Source organism: Alligator mississippiensis, chromosome 1 (assembly GCF_030867095.1).
Source record: "Alligator mississippiensis isolate rAllMis1 chromosome 1, rAllMis1, whole genome shotgun sequence".
Lineage (NCBI taxonomy): Eukaryota > Metazoa > Chordata > Crocodylia > Alligatoridae > Alligator > Alligator mississippiensis.
Window position 1 is genome coordinate 247,902,178 of NC_081824.1, and position 20,728 is coordinate 247,922,905.

At 47.7% G+C, this 20,728-nt stretch overlaps 1 protein-coding gene across 3 annotated transcripts; it reads left to right on the plus strand.

Annotated features, from left to right (window-relative positions):
• Positions 1–1,137: 1,137 nt before the first annotated feature.
• Positions 1,138–19,939, plus strand: CLDND1 (claudin domain containing 1). 3 transcript variants are annotated; one of them, XM_006275095.4, is made up of 6 exons: positions 1,138–1,245; positions 2,933–3,116; positions 11,921–12,216; positions 14,818–14,925; positions 18,063–18,200; positions 18,302–19,939. In XM_006275095.4, the coding sequence occupies exons 3-6, from the start codon at positions 11,934–11,936 to the stop codon at positions 18,520–18,522; spliced, it is 750 nt and encodes a 249-aa protein (XP_006275157.1). In that variant the 5' UTR covers positions 1,138–1,245; positions 2,933–3,116; positions 11,921–11,933; the 3' UTR covers positions 18,523–19,939. The 3 variants fall into 3 exon arrangements, with proteins under 3 accessions (XP_006275157.1, XP_019332056.1, XP_059576447.1); XM_019476511.2 differs by having other exon boundaries at positions 11,924–12,216; XM_059720464.1 differs by lacking the exon at positions 11,921–12,216.
• The last annotated feature ends 789 nt before the right edge of the window (positions 19,940–20,728 follow it).

Sequence of the window (20,728 nt, forward strand, 5' to 3'; positions counted from 1 at the left end):
GTAAGTTTCCTTTATTATCGTGCAGATGGATGCATGGGGACATCAATCAAACTCATCAGGAAAAGCAAGATATTAAATACAACACCTCAGATGGCCAAGAAATGGAGGTAGGTGGAATGATCCTACAAAAATCCCCACAGATGTGACAAACCAGGATAGCTGTTCTACTTCACATTTGGCAAGGTCTTGTCAGTATGGTTTGGGTTTTGTAAAACCAAGACTGGGAGTGGTGGTGTTTAGTCAGAACAGATCTCAACAGCTTTGGCCTTCCTCAGAGAGAACGAGAGAGAGAAAGAGAGAGAGAGAGAGAGAGAGAGTCATTGCTGCCCAGTTTTCCACTTTTAAGTTGACTTATCAGTAGTGTTGCCAACTCTCATGACTTCTGGCATTATTCTTAAAGTCTCTCTCTCTCTCTCTCTCTCTATATAGAGAGAGAGAGAGAGAGAGAGAGAGAGAGAGAGCTAAGTCACATTCCCAAAGCATACACTTTAAGAACAATGCCAAAAATCATGAGAGTTAGCAACACTGGTTATGAATACATTCAGTGCTTGTCTCAATCCCTCCAGCCTGTTTGGACATGGGACAGCCACCACTTTCCTTCACAGCAAAATGGCAGCCCTGTTGCTGGCAGAGGGGAAGCATGAAAACACAACCCACGCTCAACCTAAAAAAGAAAGCCTTTTTTAAAAAGAACCATATTTATTTATGTCAGTGGTTTCCGCCCAATGTGGCCATTTCCCTGTTAAAGGAATGTGGCTGGCGGAGCTACAGGGTTGCAGAAGGGTGGCCCTGAGGGATGGAGCAAGCCGGGCGGATGCAGAGGGGCTAGGCCTGGTCCCTGACAGAGGTTGCACTAGATCTGGGCTCACAATGCTGCTGCACAACATGCTCCAGCCCACGCAGGGATGGACTACAAGTCCCAGCATGCCCATCGCCTGCAACCCTTGGGGAAGACGATGGGGATAGCAATAGAGAGCTCCCGTGATGCTCAGCGCGCACGCCACACCCTCCCCCTTCCCAGGGGAGCGAACTACAGCTCCCGGCGTGCCTTGCGCCGCGGCCGGCCGACCGACCAGCCGGCTTCCTAGAGCCCCAAGGCGGGGCGGGGACTACAACTCCCAGGGCGCCGCGCGGCGGGGGGCGGATGAGCGTGTCCGGGCCGCTGGCAGTGCACCGGCTGGGTGGGGGGCGCGAGGCGGAAGCGGCGTTGCGGAGCCGGGGGAGCGAGCCGGAGAGCGGCGGCAGGTGGGCGCGGGCGGTTCAGCGGCTCGAGTGGGGGCTGGAGGAGGCAGAGGGGGTGTGGCCAGAGGGAGGGGCGGGAGAGGGGCGTTGCGGCGTCCTCCCAGTGCGGGCGGTTGTCATGGGAGGGGGCGCGTGCTTGTCCCCTCTTCGCCCCGCCCCCCCCCCGGCCTGCACATCGGGATAGGTACGGGGCTGTGTCCTTGCATGTCACCCCATGACAGACGGGCACAGATGGACATACTGACACACGGACAGAGGGTCAGAGAGATGGACACACACACGGACAGGGACAGAGAGACACAGGTGGACAGAGAGACGGATGGACACACGGATAGACAGAGACGGACAGAGAGACAGATGGGCAGATAGACACAGAAATGGACAGAGAGACAGATGGATGGACACACAGACAGATGGACAGACAGAGAGACACACATACGGACGGAGACGGACAAACAGACAGACTGACACCCACATAGATGGACATACTGACACACGGGCGGGGGGTCAGAGAGATGGACACGCACACAGACGGACAGAGAGACAGATGGACAGGTAGATACAGAAATGGACAGAGACAGATGGATGGACACACAGACAGACAGATGGACAGACAGACCGAGAGAGAGACACATACGGATGGACACACGGAGACGGACAAACAGACAGACTGACACCCACACAGATGGACAGACAGCTGAACAGACGGACACGCTGAGACAGACAGACATACCCACAGATGGACAAACAGACACACATGTACATACTGACAGAGACAGACAAACAGGCAGACATCCACACAGAGACAGGCAGAGAGATGGACAAACAGACGCACAGAGATGGACAGATGTACACACACACACACACACACACAGACGGACGCACAGAAATGGATGCGCGCACACATATGCAGAGGTGCATGCAGACAGACAGTGACCGACAGACACGCACACGTAGTCACACCGTCCTTAACTACTGAGCATGTAGGAAAGGAGGAGTTAGAAACCCTTCTCCCTATCTCTTTGTTTTAACAAAACAAATTGTTTCCTTATGTGACCAGCTGTCCATCTGAGCAACTGTCACAGGGGTTGGGATTTGGGAAACAGAACTGATTCCTGTTCTCCTGCCCCTCTTATGGGGTCCATGTCCTGGTCAGGGGGACCAGACTGCTCCATTTCACTTGGCTCAAAGTTCAGACTTGGCCTGCAAGCTTGCGTTTATGTGTTTTCACTGATTTTTTGTAATGTGACCCTTTTTAAAAGCTGTTTTAAACAGCTAAATGTAGGGCTTAAACTAGTGCTTTCCCCAACTGTACTGAGCAGACCACTGATGGTCCCTGATGTCATGTTAAGTGGTCTGCAGGTTGCTGTGTGCCTCACTCACTGGTATACCCCTCAGGCTCAGCAATGTAGTGTGGTATTTTCCTTGCCACATGACCTAATGCATCAGGCATGTCCCTAGAATGTGAGAAGGCAGCTGTCGTAAAAGGGTGAGCCAAGGGAAGACCATTTGGTACAGGTTGAGAGACCACCACTCTGGTCTGTGTGTGTGTGGCAGGGATGTGGTAGGGAAGCCCCCACTCTTAAGAGAGGGAGGTATTGCCCACAAAAAGTCTGGAAGGTTGACATTGGTCTAAAAATGTTTTGGGCCTTTCTGGCTTAAACTGTCTGATTTATGTCCTTGTATGTAGATCACTTTTCACGAACTGATGGTGCTTAAGAGAAAGCTGAATGAATGGAACCTGTAGTTGAGACAGGAAGCTTGTACTTCATGTTTTTATGCTTGCTGCAATAAGCAAAAAAATATCTGCCCCTGAAGTGCCCTGGGATCATTGGAGCAGAGTGCACTGTGGAACAACTACTTGTGCTTTGAAGGTAAAGAAAATTTCATGTTACTTGTTGCCAACCTCCCCTCTGAGTATGAGGAACAGTGGTCCTGTTCTCACCTTCATCTAGAGCACAGGTGGGCAAAATATGGCGTGTGGGCTAGATTCATCCACCAGTTCATTGGATCGGGCCCATGGCTGTCCCTGTGGCGCTTCACATAGGGTCCAGACCCACCCAGGGCAACCTGCACCGTGCTGCAGCCAGTGCCCACCAGCTCAGCCCTAGCCAGCACACATAGCTTACCAGAAGGGCTGCTCCTGATGCAGCTGCTGTTTGGCTCCCCTCGCCTGTAGCGGCGACTCCTGCACCTGCTGTGCCACTCTGGGCCAGGAAGATGCTTCAGCTAGGCAGCTCCAGCTGCCTTGTACCCACTCCACTTTCCCAGTGTGGGCAGCTGAGTGGGTAGAAGTTACCCAGGAGCTTCATGGAAGGTGGCTCCTGCCCCAGTGCATGGGGCTTTGGCTCCAGCTCCCAGCTGCCTTCTGCAGATTTGTGCGCTGGGGCAGGAGCTGCCTGGGTGAAGCTTCCTCCCTGCCCAAAGTGATATACCAGGAAGAGGAGCTGCTGCTGGAGGCTAGAGGAGCTCAGCAGTAGCCACATGCAGCCCCACCAGTAAGCTGCACATGCTGGCGGATGCAGGCTGGAGCATGGTGCCAGGTGCCCCAGGTAGGGTTCAGCTCCATGTGGAGCTCTGCAGGGGTAGCTGCAGATCACACCACCTGGGCAAGCTGTGCTACATGTGTCCGCTGCCCCTTCCTCCTACCCCTCATTCCCAGCTGGCTCCTAGGACCTAGCACCCAGGCAGTGCCCCCCCACCCACAGGGCAAGGGCTGACCCCACACACCCCACCCCATGATCCTGGCCTCGCCTGCCTGTCTTGCTTCTGACCAGCGCTCCCTTCCAGCCCGTGGCCCCATGCCATGTAGGGAGTTTTGGTGAGTTGTTGGGGGGGCGGGATGGAAGGTGCTGACCCAGCCCACAAGAACCCATGAGAACTCCCTATGTGGCCCCTGGGTCCAAATAATTGCCCACCCCTGAGATAGATGAAGAATCCACCCCATTGTAACAGCTGGAGGAAAAGAGAGTGAATACAGGAATCTCATGGTGTTCCTCCTTTTCCAAAATGACTAATGAATCACTGCAGTCAGTATAAGAGTTACTTGTCATTGTGCACTAGAAGAAACGAGACAATTAAGCAATGAGGCTCTGTGCTAACCTGGGTTCTTCCATAGTATTGGCTGCTTTTCATTTTTTTCTGAGAGCTACCCTCCAGGGCATTAGTACCAGGAGGCGCAGTGTAGGGAAGCACAAGCCTTCCCTGATGTTGGCTAGAGTAGTCTGTCAATGGGTATAAAACCAATGCCCTGAGTAGATGTCATAAGTAACAAAGCATTTTTTCCCTCGGTATTACAAGGAATTTTCAGCTAGGAAGAATGTGTAAATTCTGGCTAGATGGTTCTAAAACTCTTCATTGTTAGGTCATGCTGCTGGTCCCACTCAAGTAGTACATGAAGCTGTTAATACTTGGCTTGTATTGTGTGCATGTTCTCACAAACCTCAGTCTCTCCTATTATCCAGTACTCCTAAAATGATATTTTTAAAATAACTTTCCTTTCTTAGTCTGACCATAACTTCCCCTTTTTAAACACCAGTGGCTTTCCACCCTCTTTTTTTAATTTTCCTTTCTCCTTTCACTCTTCTCCTGACAGTTATGGTCCACATAGGTCAATCTGCTTCCCTTACTTTTAAAAACTGCACTTTAAAAACCAAATATTTTGTCACGCATTTCTGCTTTGGTGCCCAGGTCCTCCTAAAGTTAAGCATCTGTTCTTCTGTGCTCTGTAGAGTAAGCTTCTTCATAACTTGTTTCCCACAGCTCATACCGTACATGACGTGACTTTGTATAAACATGCCTTGTTTTGTAGAGCAATTTGAAATCTTTGACAAAGCCAAAAAAGCATGATTCCCTATTGTTTAATATTAATCTTTATAATTCCCTCTGCCCTTCCTAGTGTCAGAGTCATTTGTATTTAAATCTCATCTTAAAAGATTTGCACAAAACTTACACTTTCTATAAGCCTTTGTATGGCATAAGCATTGAAAAGTATACATTGTACTATTTGTGCTCTTGCTTTCTGATAGCTGCTTCTTGGTCCTGCCTAGTTCTGCCTGGGGCTGAAAGCATGATTGTATTTTAGATAGATGAAAGCACTTGGTGTAAATGAGTGTGGGTGGATACTTGTGGCAAATGAGGATGAGGCAATGTAAGGGTCTGTGTGTTAGTCTCTATGGCAGAAGGGACTCTGGTTGAACATTCATTTTAATCTTTTGTTCCTTTATAATCAGCTGAGGCTTCAGGGGGCAGGATGGGTTGGTATGAACTGCAAAGTATGTGTATGCCATTCGTATGATTAGAGGCCTGAAGAGCAAGCCATACAAAGAAAGGCTGACAGATATGGAACTGTTCAGCCTAGAAAAGAGAAGACTTCAGAGGCGGAGGAGGCGTTGGTGGCAGCTTGCAAATATATCAGGGGAGAGCATCAGGGGTAGGTGAACAACCATTCTCCAAAGCGCCTCAGGGGAAAACCAGGAGCAATGGTCATAAACTCCTAGAAGAAAGTTTCAGACTGAATATAAGGAAAAACTTCTTCACAATTCATGTGACCAGACTGTAGAATAGACTCCCAGTGGGGGTGGTGCAGGCACCTACCCTGGAAATCTTCAAAAGGAGAGTGGGCGCACACTTCGCCGGGGTTATTTGACCCCAGCAGTCTTTCCTGCCCAGAACAGGGGGGCTGGACCCAGTGATCTCACGAAGTCCCTTCCAGCCCCAAACTTCTGTGAATCTGTATATGGGTTTCCCATCCTGCACTTCCCACTGAAAGTCTCTTTACTTGTTTTCTGTATTCACATACAGCCTGAGCACTTAGGTTCCTTGGTATCTCCCTGCCACAACTACTCATAACCTCTCTCCCCAGCCACTTTACAAGTAGCTGTGTGACACGGCACTTGAATGCTGATGTTCCCATCGTTCTTTCTTCTTGTGTTCCTGACACTTCTGCATACCTTTCCCTTCACTTTTTACTTCCTTGAAGCTGGATGGTACTTTTTAACTCTCTCCTCAGTGTTTAACGTCTCATTTTCCTCAGACTTTCCCTCACAGTCGTACCATTTGGAGCTTGCCAGCAAACCCCAGTTTTCCCAGTCTAAGGATATACTTTCATGTGCAGTTAGTTGGCCAGAGGAGCCTATATATGTTTTTGCTGAATATCTGGAGGGATCACTGCAAGTGTGATATTGCTTAGAGCAATATTGTGCAATTAGAGCACAATTCTGAACCAGTTGGTTGAACTGGGCATATACAGATTCAGGTGGCAATTCTGTTACTGAAAGTCAGAGGTCCAGTAATGCCTCCATTTTGGCCCCTACACATGGTTGCAGAGTTCAGGCAGGTGTTCAGAAGTTGTCAAAGCACCAGATTCACTGATGATTCCATTCTTGCTTGGTAGTATTGGGCAGGGTTGGGAGAGGGAGAGAGGAGTGAGGAAGAAGCAGAGGGTGCCCAGGTTACAACTGATGATAGCACTCCACCCCATGGCCAAACCAGAACAGCCTGCTATGTAAATTTATTCCCTTGGTCATTCTGTGAGAATACTCTGAGACCTAGTGTAGCTGGAAACTGAAGTAGCAGCAGAGTAACCAGAGCTTATGCCTTACAAGTGCTGCCTACCATGTTCGTTGCTTCAGGGTGTAGGGATTTTCATATACTCTCATGATTAGTAAGGATTTGGGAGCTCTCTGGGGTGTGATCAGCTTCTGTTAAGGACAAGCAATGTAAAGAGTTTACTCAACACCTTACTCTTCTTTCCTTCCCTTGTATCCACAATGGCTGCCAAGTCAAGGATGGGAGAATGAAACTCACAGGCCACATGCTAAATGATTTGTAGTCTTGTTTTATTGATGGAGTTTTTTTGGGGGGGCAGGGTTTAAGCAGTGTACTTGGCCACACATCTTTGATCATATATAACAGCTCCCCAAAGATCTTGTCTTTCTAGTGCATTACTCTCATTTCTAAAAGTACACACAGTTCATAGAGTATGCTGCAAAGAAATTTGTAGAAATGGATTTGACTGTTAACCTGCAAGCTATACAGTTACCTCCGTTGACCATATCTGTCAGTACTAAGTCACCCGAAGTCAGTTCTATCCTTGCAAGTCTCTTTCCAAAGAAACAGTCCCACAGGGAACTAACTATATCATGGATAAGCAATGTGATGTCCCTTTGAATTAATGAACTCTTTTTTAAAAATACTTCATGAAAATATGTGTGTTGAGGGGGAGAAGGGGGTTGTCTTGCTAACTGTTCATCTGTGAAGTCTGGGCAGGAAAGTTTACAGATGAAAGAGAACGGCATACCAAATTTATAAAAGCAACTAACAGTGAACGCCTTATAAAGAAGTAACATGGAGGGAGTTCTTTTTTTTTAAGAGAACTTTTTCTCTGAAAACACTTCAAGGTGCGAAGGGTCTGTTATCCTGCCCAGGAACCTGAGCATGTGGAGTTTGCTACAGGGACCAGAAAACATGATCTATGCATGATATTGGCATGGAGCTGCTATAGGCACAGAAAGAACAGGGACAGAGAAACTTGGAGAGAGAGAAGTGTATTCATGGAATAAGTGACTAGGGAAAAGAGGCAGAACCAGGAACTTGGAGTACCTGCTTGTAATGGTACTGAACAGATCCCAAAAGCCTGCCAGCCCCCATGCAGACATGCAGCTCTGCAGCATTCCAGTCCAGGACCAACCAGCAAAAGCCCCTGCCACTCCTTTTTCATTTCCAGCAGAAATACATAGGCCTCTTGTATTGCAAGTCCCTCTCCAAATGAGTTTGGACACAAGGAACTGTGGTTTGCTGCAGTTCTGCTCCCCTTTCCAGGACTCTGCTATAATATCCACACCATTCTGAAGGTGGGATCATTTCTGTTCTTTAAGAATTGAATAGCCCAAGCTGACTGTGGGGTGGTGGGGAGAGCAAACAGTCCCTTCTTGCTTGACCCTTGTATAGTAGCTTTCCATGTGTACAGGAAGCAGGAAAGGAAAACAAAATACAAGGGGTTCTGTCAGCAGCAGCTACTGGCACCCTTGCAGCTTACTTGGATATTGTGTATTATTGTACTTTTAATTTGTACCCCAAGTTTCCAGGTTGCACCTTGTTTCATAGTTAAAACACAGTTTGCTCATCTGCTGAGAGCTGATTGCGTTGTGAAGTTTTGCCTTGTATAGATTTGTGTTCTGTGTGTGTTCAGCCATTGTTCTCCTCTCCTTTCAGAGAAAATGGCAAGCTGCCTCAGTGTTGAAAGGTCTCTCTGAAGTATTAGGAAAAAGAGCAAACAGTCTGTGCAAACCAATAAAATGGCACCTCCTGCCCCCAGACTAGCAGGCACAAGGTTAATTTAAACTGATATTTTATTTGGCACAAAATAATCTGTATGCATTAGTAGTCTCCTTGCCAAGAAGTTTAAACAAAATGGTAGACCAGGCACTTTATGAGAGTATGACATGAGAAAAGTAGTTATCCTGAAGTCAGGGTACATTTGCATCTTATAGACTCTGATTTAGTAAGTCTTTAAGGTGAAAATCTACCCTGCTATCTACATGATTGTGAAATTTCACAGCATTTTGATATCTATAAAACTGTACATACATTGGCAATCTATTGCTCATTAGAAACACCCTGTGTGGTACGGGCATGAATACACATGGCCTCTCTAACTTTTGGTTCCCTTGACACTGGGTCTAGTATTGCTTCCAAAGGTGTTTCTAATTGATTGACTTTTCAACCAGTTCAAGCACTGCCCATGCTCCATTCCAGAGGAGACACTTGCTTCTACCTGCATGTTGTACAGGTTGCAGCTGGCAGTCATTTGTACAATGTTCATGATGTTCAAGTATTTTTGAAAGCAGCACTATCTTGCCTTCGGCCTTCTAACTGTATGTTTGACCACTATTCTGTAACTGCTGAGAGCATAATTAAAAGTTCGGTGCAGCCACTTGTCTGCATCAGGCTTCATGAACTATGTTTGGAACTGAAAAGGAGGTCCTCCAGAGTTGCAGTGGGTACCTGCACCCCAGTGGTAGGCCAGGTCATTGAGAGGGGTAAGATTGCAGCTTCTCTAAACATGTAAATACCAGGCCTCCTCAGAACCCTGTTGTTGTGCACCTAGCCTGCACTTCCTGCATTGTAGTGCGGGTAGGATGAATGCACATCAGATGTGCAGAACTGACCACACTGCATATAACAGTAGGCTAAAATAACTTCTACACTCAGGATTGTTATGGAAAGAAAAAAATTGTCCCACTGTACACTCCAGGCCAATTGCTAAAAGGATTGTGCAACCTGTGCTGCTCAGAAACCTGGGCCATGCTCCCACAAATGCTGGCACCAAATGTGAATAGCAGTGTAGATGTTGAGTAATCCATCTCGGAGGAAAGGCAGCAAGAGGGCACAGCAGCCCCCCTGGCTCTCCAGGGACCTGGCAGACCTCCTGAGGCTAAAAAGAAAGGCCTACAAAGGATGGAGGATGGGAGTCACCTCCAAGGAGGATTATTCTGCACTGGTCCGGTCCTGTAGGGAGCTGACCAGGAAAGCCAAGGCTGCAACTGAACTCCAGCTAGCTTTGAGCATCAAGGACAATAAAAAGTCCTTTTTCAGATATGTGGGGAGCCGGAGGAAAAGCAGGGACAACGTTGGACCCCTGCTGAACCAGATGGGGCAACTGACAACTGATGCCCAGGAAAAAGCCAACCTATTAAATGGGTACTTTGCGTCAGTCTTTCATCAGCCCCACAGGACGCCCATGCCCGCTACAGGGCCAGGAAGTCCGGGTGAAGGTGATCCCCTGCCCTCCATTAATGCTGACTTTCTGAAGGAACGTCTTGAGAAGCTGGATACCTTCAAGTCAGCCGGCCCTGACAATCTTCACCCCAGGGTACTCAAGGAGCTGGCGAGCATCATAGCCCAGCCTCTAGCGCGGATCTTTGAAAACTCTTGGGGCTCTGGTGTAGTGCCCGAAGACTGGAAGAAGGCCAATGTGGTGCCTATCTTCAAGAAAGGGAGGAAAGTGGATCCGGCTAACTATAGGCCCATCAGCCTGACTTCTATCCCGGGGAAGATCTTAGAAAAGTTTATTAAAGAGGCCATCCGTAATGGACTGGCCGACGTCAACATCTTAAGGGATAGCCAGCATGGGTTTGTTGCGGGTAGGTCTTGCTTGACCAATCTCATTTCCTTCTACGACCAGGTGACCTATCACCTGGACAGGGGAGAAGAGATTGATGTCATATATCTTGACTTCAAAAAATCCTTCGATCTGGTGTCCCATGACCGCCTCTTGGAGAAACTGGCCAATTGTCGCCTTGGGTCCTCCATGATCCACTGGCTGGAAAATTGGCTCCGGGGTCAGACCCAGAGGGTAGTAATTGATGGAAGTCACTCATCGTGGTGTCCGGTGACCAGTGGGGTCCCCCAAGGGTCTGTCCTTGAACCCATACTGTTCAACATCTTCATTAATGATGTGGACACTGGAGTCAGAAGCGGACTGGCCAAGTTCGCCGATGACACCAAACTTTGGGGCAAAGCATCCACACCAGAAGACAGGTGGGTGATCCAGGCTGACCTGGACAGGCTCAGCAAGTGGGCGGACGAGAATCTGATGGTGTTCAATGCCGATAAATGCAAGGTTCTCCACCTTGGGAAAAAAAACCCGCAGCATCCTTATAGGCTTGGCAGTGCTATGTTGGCTAGCACTATGGAAGAAAGAGACTTGGGAGTCATCATTGACCACAAGATGAACATGAGCCTGCAATGCGATGCTGCAGCTAGTAAAGCGACCAAAACGCTGGCTTGCATCCATAGATGCTTCTCAAGCAAATCCCGGGACGTCATTCTCCCCCTGTACTCGGCCTTAGTGAGGCCGCAGCTGGAGTACTGTGTCCAGTTTTGGGCTCCACAATTCAAAAAGGATGTGGAGAAGCTTGAGAGAGTCCAGAGAAGAGCCACGTGCATGATCAGAGGTCCGGGAAGCAGACCCTATGATGACAGGCTGAGAGCCCTGGGGCTCTTTAGCCTGGAAAAGCGCAGGCTCAGGGGTGATCTGATGGCCACCTACAAGTTTATCAGGGGTGACCACCAGTATCTGGGGGAACGTTTGTTCACCAGAGCGCCCCAAGGGATGACGAGGTCGAATGGTCACAAACTACTTCAAGATCGTTTCAGGCTGGACATAAGGAAGAAATTCTTTACTGTCCGAGCCCCCAAGGTCTGGAACAGCCTGCCACCAGAGGTGGTTCAAGTGCCTTCATTGAACACCTTCAAGATGAAACTAGATGCTTGTCTTGCTGGGATCCTATGACCCCAGCTGACTTCCCGCCCTTGGGCAGGGGGCTGGACTCAATGATCTTCCGAGGTCCCTTCCAGCCCTAATGTCTATGAAATCTATAATCAGGGCTTGGTCTGGGTTGGACAAGTGTGCTGGGTGGGAGAATGGAGATTTGCTTGCTTCAAACTCCTAGGCCTTGCATCAGATTGTTTGATGCCTAGTGATGCAAACATATCCCTTGGTCCTTCACTATCAATGTGTGGAGCAAGGGAAAGAAGAGAGACTACAGTGTATCCTGGGGGAGATTGTTCAGGGGCTGAGGCAAGAACAGCACGAACAGTAATCTTAGTTGTGTCTCCAAGGAGTTAGTCATTATTCACCGGTCCTCTGTGTTTCTCATATTTTCTTTTGCAGCAGTTGGGACACCATGATGGATAACCGCTTTGCTACAGCTCTAGTAATTGCTTGTGTACTCAGCCTCATCTCCACCATCTATATGGCAGCTTCAATAGGCACAGATTTCTGGTATGAGTACCACAACCCAGCTGAGAACATCAGTGAACTTGGCAAGATCATTGTGGACGAATTCATCAGCGATGATGCAGATGAGAAGACGTATACGGATGCACTTTTCCGATGCAATGGCACTGTTGGATTATGGCGCAGGTGTATCACTGTGCCCAAAAACGTACACTGGTACAGCCCACCAGGTATACTCAATCCATCCTCCATTGAACATTACCTCTCATGTCCCCACTTCCCCCTCTCCCCGCCTTTGCTGCCTGCCTAGAGTCAAAGGTAACTTTCTTAGAACACATCCATGCAACCTTGTTTCTCCAGAAAAGTTATTTCTAACTTCTCTAGTTGTTAAATATAGCCATCCTAAATCTTTAAAGAAGCAAGAAGTTAAGTCTGATAGCTGTGATGAGTGTTACAGAGCCACGATTTTGTGTGTCAAGATTCCACTTACGTTGAACTAACTTGAATATGGGCTTGTTCACAATCAGGCTCTTTTCCAACTAGGGGAAGGAAGCTATTCTGAATCAAATCTGGATGGACTCTGTAGTTGCCTTGATGGGATTTAGGTTCTAAAGAGCAATCCTGATTAACCCAAAACGCAATAAGTGCCTCCATTTTAGTCCAAGGCCCCCATGGGCAGGCTCCTTCCATGCTAAGGTGTATGCTCAGAAGTAATCCAGTTTGCTTGCTTAGTATCTAACCCCACGTAAACTCTTTTGTAAGCCAGATGGGTCACTCTGGGAACTTGGGAATCTCCTCAGCACCAGATCTGTTAGGCATGCTTGGAGCATATCTATCTCCTGTCAACAGCATGGAGTTCAGATTAGAAATTTTCTCATCAATGGGTGATAACTGCATTTCTCTTGCTGTGTTCTTTCTAGGCCATGAATCTTGCACTCTTGGCCACACAGTGTCCTAGTTAGGTGGAGGGTGCTTCCACCCATGTTAATGTCTAGCCTAGTAGTTAGGGCACTTACCTGGGAAGCAGGAGATGGAGGTTTTAATCCCTCAGGTTAAGGAGGGCCTACAACCCAAATTTTCCACTTCCTGGGTGGCTGCTCTAACTATTATGCAGAAGGTGGGCAACACTATCACTTATCCCTTCCCTAAGGCACTGCTTAATCTGGGTGCCTGATCTTTGGCGTGGGGCAGGAGTTCGGGCACACCCCTGTGTTTATTGTTGGCTACTTCAAGGTGCTTCCATATTTTCAGGATCACATGACAGAAGCACCTACCTCTTTCCACCCCAAGCCTAATCACTAAAACCCAGTCAAGTTGGCTTGTGTTTCTGGGGCAAAGCTCTGAGCTTTAGACATTCCAGTACCTATTTTTAGGCCCATATGTGAGCAAACAAGAGCTGCCTACTCTTACTTGCATCTCTGTCTCTCTCAAAAAAGACACAGCAAGTTTAAACAGCGATAGAAAGTACTGTTTTCTGAAAGGAACTCTCAGTTTGGGGGTAATACATTTCAACACTTCTTTAAAGTGTTTTTTTATGTTTTTGGAGGAAAACAGTGTAATCAGAAGCAAAGCAGAAGTGTGGTAGGCATTTAAGTTGGTGGGCATGACAATCCTTCTAGAAAAAAAATAAATATATTTTTCCAAACATCACTTGGCTATGGAAAATTCTCAACAAATCCTATTTTAATGAACTATCTTAGTTGAAAATACAGCAGCCAACTTCCCTCAAAGGCATTTTTTCTTTGAAGAACTTCAAATCAGTCTTGGGCTTAAAGTCTCACTGGGGGGGGAACTAAGACCCATTTACATAAATTTGTAATAGGAATAGCAGAAATAGAACATTTTTAAAAAGGAATGCTTATTTTACCAGAAATGTTTAACCAGGTGTTTTGAGCTGTGTGGTGAGAAGTGCAGTTGCAATATGTAGGTGTCTTGTCTTAAGAATGTTTAACAAGTATCAAGACTCATGCTTATCTGTTGTTTTCATTAAGCATGATAAAGATCTCTAGGTTCACCTGCATGTACATGGAGGTTCTTTGTATTTCTGTTGCAAGTCACCCTATGAAACGAGTTCACAATATGCTTTAATGATGTATCAATATACAGTAAAAAATATATTCAGGTGCATAACTAAATACTTGGAAGTTGGAAGGAGCCTGCCCATAAGGAGTTAGTGTGATCTGTGAGGAAACGCTCTCTTGAAAAATACAATAGCCTGTGTTTTTGCTGTGGAACACTTTGTGTTACAATATCCTTTTTCCATTGGTTCTAAAAACATTTTTAATGGACTTAATTTTAATTCAGTGCCTTCTCTTCTGCCCAAGATACTTATTGTAATAGCTGTCACGGCTCACATATTAGATGCATTTGCCACCAGCCCAGCAGCCTTCCTGAAGTGGTTGAATACCTGATTATGAAACCAGCTAGGCAGGAGACTGGCAGTGAAACTTTTCATTATTACTGTACATTATGTATTACATCATACAGTAATAAACTGATTGTGACTCATAGAAACATCTCATGACCAAAGTAAGACAGGATTGTTTATCCTTCCCGGAAGGAGAAATAGTGCTTGTGAAGGCATGAGGACTGGAGGTCTGTGGAGAGGAGTCCACTATACCTGCATTGGCTGGAAAAGTGTGACGTGAATTGATCCAGGAAGCAATGCTACCAATGGGATAGGTGGGAGTGGCTAGTCTTTAAGGGGCTAAAGTTACAAGAATTTCCTCAAATTGAAAGAAACGCCAGAAAAGCTGGGGATGGGGGATGGTGTCGGAGGGGGTTAAATGAAAATAAATAGACTAATGGCAGTTGCTACTTTTTTGTTCCAGAAAATGAGATGACCACAAAGTGCATCAGTTTTTCCCTCTCTGATCAATTCATGGAAAAGTACATAGAACCTGGGAACCACAATAGTGGCACAGACTTGAACCGGACTTGTAAGTGTTTTTCACCTCTGTCAGGTAGATCTGTGGGATAAAGGAAAGGAAAAGATTTCATAGATTTCATAAACATTAGGGCTGGAAGGGACCTCGGAAGTTCGAGTCCAGCCCCCTGCGCCAGGGGCAGAAAGTCAGGTAGGGTCATAGGATCCCAGTAAGAAAAACATCCAGGTTTCTCTTGAAGGCGTTCAAAGTAGGTGCTTGAACCACCTCCGGCGGCAGGCCATTCCAGACCTTGGGGCCTCAGACAGTAAAGAAGTTCTTCCTTATGTCCAGCCTGAAACCGTCTTGCAGGAGTTTATAACCGTTTGACCTTGTAATCCCTTGGCGTGCTCTGGTGAACAAACGTTCCCCTAGGTCCTGGTGAACACCCCTGATAAACTTATAGGTGGCCAAACAAATTCCTGGTCCAGCTCTTGTTTCTGGTTATGAGGTCTGTAGTAGACTCCTACCATGGTGTCCCCCGTGCCATGTTCCCCACGTATTTTACCCCAGAGGGACTCCAGTCATTCTCCCTGGGTTCCAGTGTCAATTTGCAGGGATGTGTAACTTTCCTAGACATAAAGAGCTACACCCCCGCCCCTTTTATCTACATGATCTCTCTTGTACAGCGTATAGTCATCTATACCTGTGGTCCAGTCATAGGTGGAGTTTCACCAGGTCTCTGTTATCCCTATGAGATCATAGTCTTTCTTGCTTAGCAGGAGGACCAGTTCCTCCTGTTTGTTCCCCAAGCTCCTGGCATTGGTGTACAAACACACGAGTGTCCCATTGGAAGCCCTAGGCTTTTTCATAGTTTCATAGTTGGTAAGGTCGGAAGGGACCTGAGGAGATCATCTAGTCCGACCCCCTGCTGTGGCAGGAAAGAGTACTGGGGTCAAACGACCCCGGCCAGATGTTCGTCCAGCCTTTTTTTAAAGATCCCCAGGGTAGGAGCCAGCACCAGTTCTTTTGGAAGTTGGTTCCAGGTCCTAGCCTCCCTGACAGTGAAATAGCGCCTTCTAATGTCTAGCCTGAAACTACCCTCTGCCAGCTTGTGTCCGTTGTTTCTTGTAACTCCCAGGAGCGCTCGGGGAAACAGGGACTCTCCCAAAACCTGCTGGTCCCCCCTGACTAGTTTGTAGACTGCCACTAGATCCCCTCTCAGCCTTCTCTTTTGGAGGCTGAACAGGTTCAGGTCCCTTAGCCTCTCCTCGTAGGGCCTGCCCTGCTGACCCCTGATCATGCAGGTGGCCCTTCTTTGGACCCCCTCCATATTGGCCAAATCCTGAAGTGCGGTGCCCAGAACTGGACACAGTACTCCAGCTGCGGCCTGACCAGTGTCTCATAGAGGGGGAGGATCACCTCCTTGGACCTGGTTGAGATACATCTGTGGATGCACGGCAAGGTATGGTTGGCCTTCCTGACCGCGTCCCCACTTTGTCGGCCCATGTTCATTGTGGCATCAGTGATGACTCTAAGATCCTTTTCTGTCTTGACACTGACAAGAAGGGAGTTCCCCAGCCTGTAGGTGTGCCGCTGGTTCTTCCTCCCCAGGTGCAGTACCTTGCACTTGTCAGCGTTGAACCCCATCCTGTTCTTATCGGCCCACCCCTAGATCCGCTTGCAGCTTGTTCCTTCCTTCTAGCGTGCCCACTTCTCCCCATTTCTTAGTGTCATCTGTGAATTTGAACAGGGTGCTTTCTACCCCCCTGCCCAAGTTACTGATGAAGATGTTGAATAGTGCGGGCCTGAGGACCGAGCCCTGGGGAACACCACTGCCCACATCCCTCCAGGTTGATTAAGACCCATCTACCACCACCCTCTGGGTGCGGCCCACCAGCCAGTTAGTGACCCATCTGACTGTGTAGGCATCAACACCACTGTCTCCTACTTTCTTACTGAGAATGGGGTGAGAGACCGTGTTGAAGGCCTTCCTGAAGTCCAGAAAGACTATATCCACTGCGACACCTGCATCCAAGGACTTGGTGACCTGGTCATAGAAGGCCACCAGGTTGGTTTGACAAGGCCTGCCCCTAATGAACCCATGCTGGTTGCTCCTGAGCATAACCTCCCCTGCTGGCCCTTCCTGAACATGTGCCAGGATTATTCTTTCGAAAAGCTTCCCCAGGACTGTGGTAAGACTCACGGGTCCTTCTTCCTCCCTTTTTTGAAGATGGGGACCACATTGGCCCTTTTCCAGTCCTCTGGCACATCGCCCAAGCGCCATGAGTGCTTGTAGAGCTGCGCCGGAGGTCCCGCAATGACCCCTGCTAGTTCCTTCAGCACTCTGGGGTGGAGATCATCAGGACCTGCAGATTTAAATACATCTAGTCCCTCCAGAAGTTCCCTTACAAGGTCCTCATTAAGCCTAGGCCTGGGTGTGCCACCCAGAGGGCCCTCGGGGGTGCCAGTGGGGGAGGTAAGAGGAAGAAATCTGGAAGGCAAACAAGTCCCTTAAATTGAGATGTCTGTGGGAGGAGAGGGGAGGAGAGTTGCAGAGTAGCTCTTCTTACACAAGTTACTTCTATACACATATACCTTGGCCACCCATCTTGATGGATGACTATAGCTGCTACCACCCGGGTGCAAAAAAGGCACCCACCCATGGTGGTTTCCTGCAGTCCCACTACAGGAAGCTGAGTTTTTTGGTAGATGTGTTGGAGAGTCCTGAACTCCCCTCACTTGCTGCGCTGGCTTTGTCACTACCTTCCTCCTCCCCGGCTCTGGTCTTGGAAGCCGTCTGGTCTGAATGACAATGATCAGCATGAGAGAGAAGCGGATGATGAGGGACAGTTTTAAGGGAATTGAGATGCACAGGCCATGGATAGAACGTCTTCACTTCCAGACACAGCACTAGTGAGAGAATAAAGAAAAATACGATTCTATTTTGACCTGTATATCTTAGCAAATTATGTAGTTATACTGTGCATTGGTCCTGATTTGAAGGTGAGGCTAAGAACTCTATTTCTTTACTTCAGGAAAGCTATTAATTCAGGAAGTGTCATCCCCCCTTTTCTCACAGGAGCCCTTGGCTCTTAGCTAATATTGGAGGCCTCTGCTGAAGGGGATGGGATGAGCATAGGTAAAGAGAGTCATTCATTAGTCCATCTTTGACATACTGGTAAATGTCAGTGTCTTTCTCACATTCACAGACCTTTGGCGTTTGCAGTTCCTCCTGCCCTTTGTCAGTCTAGGCCTGATGTGCTTTGGGGCTCTGATAGGGCTTTGTGCTTGTGCCTGTCGCAGCCTATACCCTGCCATTGCTACAGGAGTTCTTCATTTCCTTGCAGGTGGGTCCTGTTACACATACACACCATCTCCTTTCCCTGACAGAGCAGCATCAGCCAGGGTAACTTGTAAGCTGATTGTCCTGTACTGTTTCTTCCCCCAGGTCTCTGCACGCTGGGTTTGGTTGGCTGCTACGTAGCTGGAATTGAGCTGCTCCACCAGAAGTTGCCCCTACCTGATGGCGTGAAGGGTGAATTTGGCTGGTCCTTCTGCCTGGCCTGTGTCTCAGCTCCTTTGCAGTTCATGGCAGCTGCCCTCTTCATTTGGGCTGCCCGCACTAACAGGAAGGAATTCACAATCTTGAAAGCATACCGTGTAGCATAAATGGGGTGCTTGGTTCATGGCCACTTGCCACTTCTTAATACTTTATTTTAATGTTATAGGCCTCTTTCCCCCATCACCCCATAATTCTTTTTTAAAATTTTTTAGACAGGTATCTGTACTGCATGCTTCCTGCCAGCTGAGGTTCAATAGCCTGCGTATTTTGTGGGCTAACTTACCAAATCTGAATGGTTTTCCCCTTGCCAGAAGTCTGCAGAATTTTAACAGGCTTTTTTTATTGCATATTTTTTTAAGAACACTTTTTTTATTTAGCTTGTTTGAACATGGACCTCTTCTTGGTTGAGAGATATCCCCCTTCCAAATTCTACTGTTCATTGAACTGGACTATCCCCCATTTCAGTCTGATCTGAAAAAAAACAGAAGAAGCGCTATGGGACAGAGGAGGGCTTGGAGCACCAGAGACATGAGCAAGAGTGAGGACTGCAGAAGCATGAGTTATACCGGGGTGGGCAAACGCCGGCCCTTGGACTGCATTAAGCCGGCAGTGGACTCCAGTTCCCAGCAGCCACTGCCCTTGTGGCTGGGGCTGGTTTCCATGGAGATCCCAGCAGCTGCCATGCTGTGATAGTATGGGGCCAGTGTTTCTGTGGAGACCAACCCCAGCAGCACTGGCAGGCAGCAGCAGTGCCAGCCCCTTTCTGATGGGGGGGGGCTGTGTTGCAGGTGGGAGGGGGGTAGGCTCAACTGCCACCGCCTGTGCAGGGTGGGTAGCAGCTGTGGTATCGCTGGTTATGGGGGGGCCACAGAGAGTTTGGGGTGGCTATAGTCTACCCCCCACCAAGCCTCCCCCTAGTGCTGCCCTTGCTGGCAGGGCACGTGGAAGGGTGGGGAGCTCTCCAGAGTTGGCCTGCTGTAAAGTGGAATCCGGCCGCAGGCCAGATCTGCCATTTTGCCTGCCTCTGGGTTATACTGAATCAGCACTACATATAATGAGACCCCATAAGGGCACTGAAGAGAGTTGTATAGAAGTGAGATGTTGTAGTTACACCAGTGTTGAAATTCAGTCTTTGTCTCCAGCTCTTGTTAGTTTCCCTTCTTTGCCTCCTATAACCCAGACTGGTGTAACTGCAGCAGTTTGTTTTGGGTGTGTCTGCACTGCATGCTACAGCATTTGGGAGAGATACCAAATTGGTCTACACAGAGCTACTGGGGGTAGACTGCTTTCAGTATCCAAGCTGGTTTTGTATAGAACTCACTAAAGTATCTCTTTACTGTGCTGTAGTGTAGAGTTTAGACAAAAACTTGTGGTGCTTTTGCTCGCTGTGAAACAGGGCCCCCCTTTATTGGGTTGAAGGGATAGCCCCTTGCAAGTTTGAATTTCTAATTTGGTCAATGTGTGTGTGTGTGTATGTATGCGTGTATGTAAATATATATATATAAATAAATGAATCCAATGTTTTCTAAAGCTTACTTATTTATCCAATGTAGCACAAAACAGGGTTTTTAAAAAATGTGCTGCTCTTTTTTCCTCCACCACCCCCCAAATCTTTTGTTTAAGAGAAATAAATCAGAGCAGAGGCTCAGAAATGTTATCAGAGTTGTGTGAATTTGATGGGAAAAGGGAGTGGCTTGGAGATTTTCAGCTTTGGTCAGCTGAGGCCAGTGTTCAGACAGAGAGATACTGGTAGTTTGTATACAATCAACCCTTTTCTCTGCTCTGGGGAAATATGCCTGGATAGAGATGATTGGTTTGTGGGTTTTTCTAAAATCCTCTTAATTTTAGAGAGCCTCTTATCTTTAGGTCACTGATTTTCAACCAGGGTACCATTTCGGAGGTGCTCAGCTGGTGGAGTTTAATTCAGAAGTGTTACACCACAATTTGTTTCCAAAGAAAAGTGTTCCTTTGATCAGGTGAGCAGTGAGGAAGGAAGGGGTTTAAAACTTGCTAACCAACTTGGACCTAGATGATGGCAGATATGCATAGGAAATGAGCTCACCCTGAAGTGCCTTGAGGTCATTTTATGAGTGCGACACAGTGTGAGTACTGTTAGGTGAACAAACATGATTCACAAGATTAACCCAGAGATTTCAAAGAGAAATCCATAGTGTTAAGTCTAAAAAGGTTGGGAACCAGACCTTTTCCTGTTTTCTATGTGGTTAACATGAGAAGACCTTAGTCCCTAGTGAGCTAATCTATGCTCATCTGCTTGGTAATCACTCTGGGTGTGTCTCCATGTGCAATTAATAT